This window comes from Morus notabilis, unplaced genomic scaffold (assembly GCF_000414095.1).
Source record: "Morus notabilis unplaced genomic scaffold, ASM41409v2 Scaffold2017, whole genome shotgun sequence".
Taxonomy (NCBI): Eukaryota; Viridiplantae; Streptophyta; class Magnoliopsida; order Rosales; family Moraceae; genus Morus; species Morus notabilis.
In genome coordinates, this window is record NW_010356476.1 from 1 (window position 1) to 3943 (window position 3943).

A 3943-nucleotide genomic window follows, 5' to 3' on the forward strand; every position below is an offset into this window, starting at 1 on the left:
CCACGGGCCTCCACGTGCTTGGGCCGTGCTTGGGCCGCGGGCTGAGAAGTTAAGGCCCAACCCTAGTCCATTACACGTGCCGTGTCGGCCCGGCCCGTAGCAGTAACGAACCGGGCCGTACCGAATCATGCACTATTACGGGCTGGGCCAGACCGTCCATGGACGGCCCTTTGTCGTTGCAAAAAAAGTTTTTGCGACTAATTTTACCGCTTTTTAAAAACAAAAAGTTCTTGACTTGGTACGTAGTAGTACTTGTCGAAATCTGTTTTTGAGAGTTTTAAGATAAAAGATCAAAGAGAAAGTTGAATTTGAGAAGGTGAGAATACGAGAAAAGGATTTTTATAGTATTTTGTGATGATTTTTGAGGTGCGCGAATTGGACACGGGAGCTGAACGTGAGTGTGAAAAGGTGCCATGCCAGTTGATGATCGTGACTTCGGAGAGGCCACCGTTCCCACTAGACAAAAAGAGACTTACCTACTAAGTTACTAGGTTGTTCTTTGACTTATATTTGGCTGCTGAATATCCCAAATTTCGTGACGTTTGTGTTTACCACGTGTTCCTAGTCAGCTCAGCACCAGATGTATGTTTTGTGTCGTGTTTTTGTTTTTGGTTTGGCTTTGCCCAGGCGGCCAGTGGGAACTCAAGGCAGAAAACGACAGGCTATCGTACTAGAAGAGACCAGGATATATTTGGATTAAACTTTATAATCTATGTTTATATCCAGAATATATTTATTTTATTTAATTTGAAAAGACCATACGTTTAACCTAGTTCAATCTAATATTCAGAAGGGGGAAGCCATTAATTTGTTTTCAAGGGGAAATAAGTTAAATTAAAATTTCGAACTAAATAAATAGTATAATAAATCTTCAAAATATCATTATAATCTTTTTTTGTTTTTGTTTTTTACTGCATCAAATTTTAAATTTCTAAATATATTTATCCCCTCAAATTAGCAGTGAAATCTTAGGATTGAGTTTAATTTGAATTTAATACTTTATTAAAAGATATATGTGGACTTAAACTGTATTGTAGGCCAACTTTAACTTATTTGAATTTTTAAATCTATAATAACAGGGTATAGAAAAAACTCACGACGTAACTATTAAAAACTTATATATATATATTAAAAGTGAGAAGTAAGGGCATAATTAAGATTTTGAAAATATTTCTGCATAAATTTGTAAAGTCGTAAATTAGAAATTGTAGGAGGCGGTAAAATGGAAATAAGAAAATTTGCAAGAAAAAACTCTACATAGATTAATTAAGCAGATAATGAAGTTCTCTGCAACGTGTACAACTTATAGCAAAGAAACCGATTTAATAAACTCGGCTTGATACAGTTTAAAAGTGCTAGGAAGTGTTGAGAGAAACATGTGGAAAAGATTAATAACCAAGAAAGTGGATTAACTTCAAGAATAATAAACTTTCCTATGCACTTGACTACTTTCACTGAATACCAAATTACATTATCATGATTTTATTTACCGATAACATCTTGATGAAATATATAGACGAAGTGTTAAATACGACACTTTTACGGTCTAATAAATGTAATTTTTTTTCTGCATTCTCATATAACATTTTTATATGAATGTAACACTAACTATTATATGTGTTGAATTACATTTTTTAATATTACATAAATGATATTATGTAAAAATATGAAAATATTAGATTTAACGTCGAATTTATGAAAATTCCTAATTATATATATAGCAAAGTTCGTGACATTGCCCAAAGGAATAGCCTTCCTATATGAGGCTTTTCGCAAACCGTGTGTTATGCGCGCGCCGGCTCTTTGAGAGTCCAGCTTCAAATGAAAGACTTTCTCAAACTAGAAAAAGAAGTAGAACATTGTCAAGAGTCGATGCTTTTAATGCTGAACCGCAAACGGCTTCGTTTCTACTTTGTTTTGTTCATTTTATATTTAAGAAAACGAAAATATCATTTTTGCCTGCGTCAGAAATTATTTACTTTACATATCAGTGATTTTAATAAAATGAAATGATTCGAAACTAATATTACTAATAGAAGAAAATATTTATATATATTCCACATGTTTTTTCCAACAAAATCCACATATATAAGTGTACTTTTAAGAAATGGGCCAAAAACGAACAGTTTTGAGTTTTGATTGGAGTCCAAGTCCAACCCAATTAGATTCATAGATGCAAAAAGCTACATCAATTGATTATCTACATATTGAAAAAAAAAAAAAAAAATCATACAACACATCAAAAAAGAACATATTTCTTTGTCACGCCTACAATTTCCAATCTAATCCTTTTTTTTTTCTCTTCAAAAGTCCAATCTAATCCATTTTGGATTAGAGAAAAAACATACAAGTAACTTTTTAATTTAAACGTCACGCACGCTATATTTACAGGTACATGATCATCCATCATATAGAATAACTCCACAGAGACACGTCAGCATCAATCGCCACATCATCGGAGCTCATATAACTAGGTGGTGGAGGGAGAAGTAGGCCTTCTGCCAGGTCAGCAAAAAAACTTGGCATGCCAAACACTTCCTCTTCATCCAAATAAAACACTCTCTGCTCCTCCTCCACACCCTTCTCCTCCTCCTTCTCCACCACCATCCCTTCGCTACTCCCCAAAACCCCGCCGTATTCCCGAGGCCGGAACGCCTTCGCAGCCTCCGCCGCGGCCGCGCGGATATCATTAGCATCGCTCGAGGCAGGCGCCGGGAGCCGCCATGTCGAGTCCGCGCAAATGTGAGGCAGGCCGACCGCCCCCGGAAGGCCAGGGCCGCCACGTCGTGCGCACGCGCCGCCATCTCCGCCGTCGGGTACGTCCCGAGCCATATCCTCGTCTTCTTGTTCGGCTCTCGGAGCTCGCAAACCCACTTGTTGTTGTTTCTCCGCCGCACCCCGCGGTACACCGGGTGCCTGGTCTCCTTGAACACCCTCCTCCCCGCCCTCTTCTTCGGCCGGCTCGCCGCCAAAATCACTTCCTCGTCCGAATTCGAAGCTCGGCTCAATCCAGAATCAGCTGACATAGAAGAGCTCTCAGCCTTGTAACACTCCAGAGTAGTACTATCACTGTTCCACACCAATGGATAAGGGTCCGAGAATTGGCTCAAGTTATTAAAATTATCCATTAAAATCAGCTCACTTTGAGTATACTTTTAGTAGTAGTAGAATTGAGAGCTGAAGAAATAGATTTATTTGGAAGCTTTTTTGAGCGTTTCATGAGAAATGAAATGGGGTTTTATAGTTTTGATTTGGTGTTGGCGCGAATTGAACACGGAAAAGCATGAATTGAATTGATAAGATTTGATTTTGCCAGTTAATCTGGAGTTTCGAATAGGCCACGGTTTCCACTGGTGTTTTGGAGGAAAGTAGAAGACAAAAAAAAAAAAAAAGAACTTAATTAGTAAGTTGGGGACTTTTCGGTTTGACTGGTTGCAAGTTGTCCCCCACTTTTTAGAGCTCAAATAAGGAAACCTACTATTTCCAAGTAAGTGTTGATTTATATATAAGCACGTGTCCTCATCCATTAGTGACATGAAAAACAGCACGTTCCTTTCCTGACACTTGACGTGGCAGCTAGCTAATAAGGACCAATATATATATATATATTATAAATATATATAGATATGTAATATTTTATTAACTACTAGTCGTTTTTACAGTTGATGGTTTGGACTGAAAGCGATTGGTGTCGTACGTGGAGAGACCAGATATTTTTTGTGGTCTCAAAATGTTTAATAGTGGCCTTTTTCTCAGGCATTTACTGGAATGCACCATCTGGATGTTTTGTGGCCGTTGATCGGATATTTTCTGTCTCAAGGTGTGTTTGGTGGCTTTTTTTTTTTTTTTTTTTTTTTGGCGCGCTAAAGATGAGTTTGGTGGTGTGGTCCTTATAGATGATTTATAAATAGTGTTTTTCAAATTGATAACAGCCTTAGGAAAT

The 3943-nt window shown here is 37.7% G+C and overlaps 1 protein-coding gene across 1 annotated transcript; it reads right to left on the bottom strand.

Annotated features, from left to right (window-relative positions):
- Positions 1-2315: 2315 nt before the first annotated feature.
- LOC21385356 (dehydration-responsive element-binding protein 1E) lies at positions 2316-3191 on the bottom strand. The gene is given in 2 exon segments (XM_024166858.1): positions 2316-2736; positions 2739-3191. Coding segments are annotated over 2 exon segments (720 nt in total). The 5' UTR covers positions 3129-3191; the 3' UTR covers positions 2316-2406.
- Positions 3192-3943: the final 752 nt, after the last annotated feature.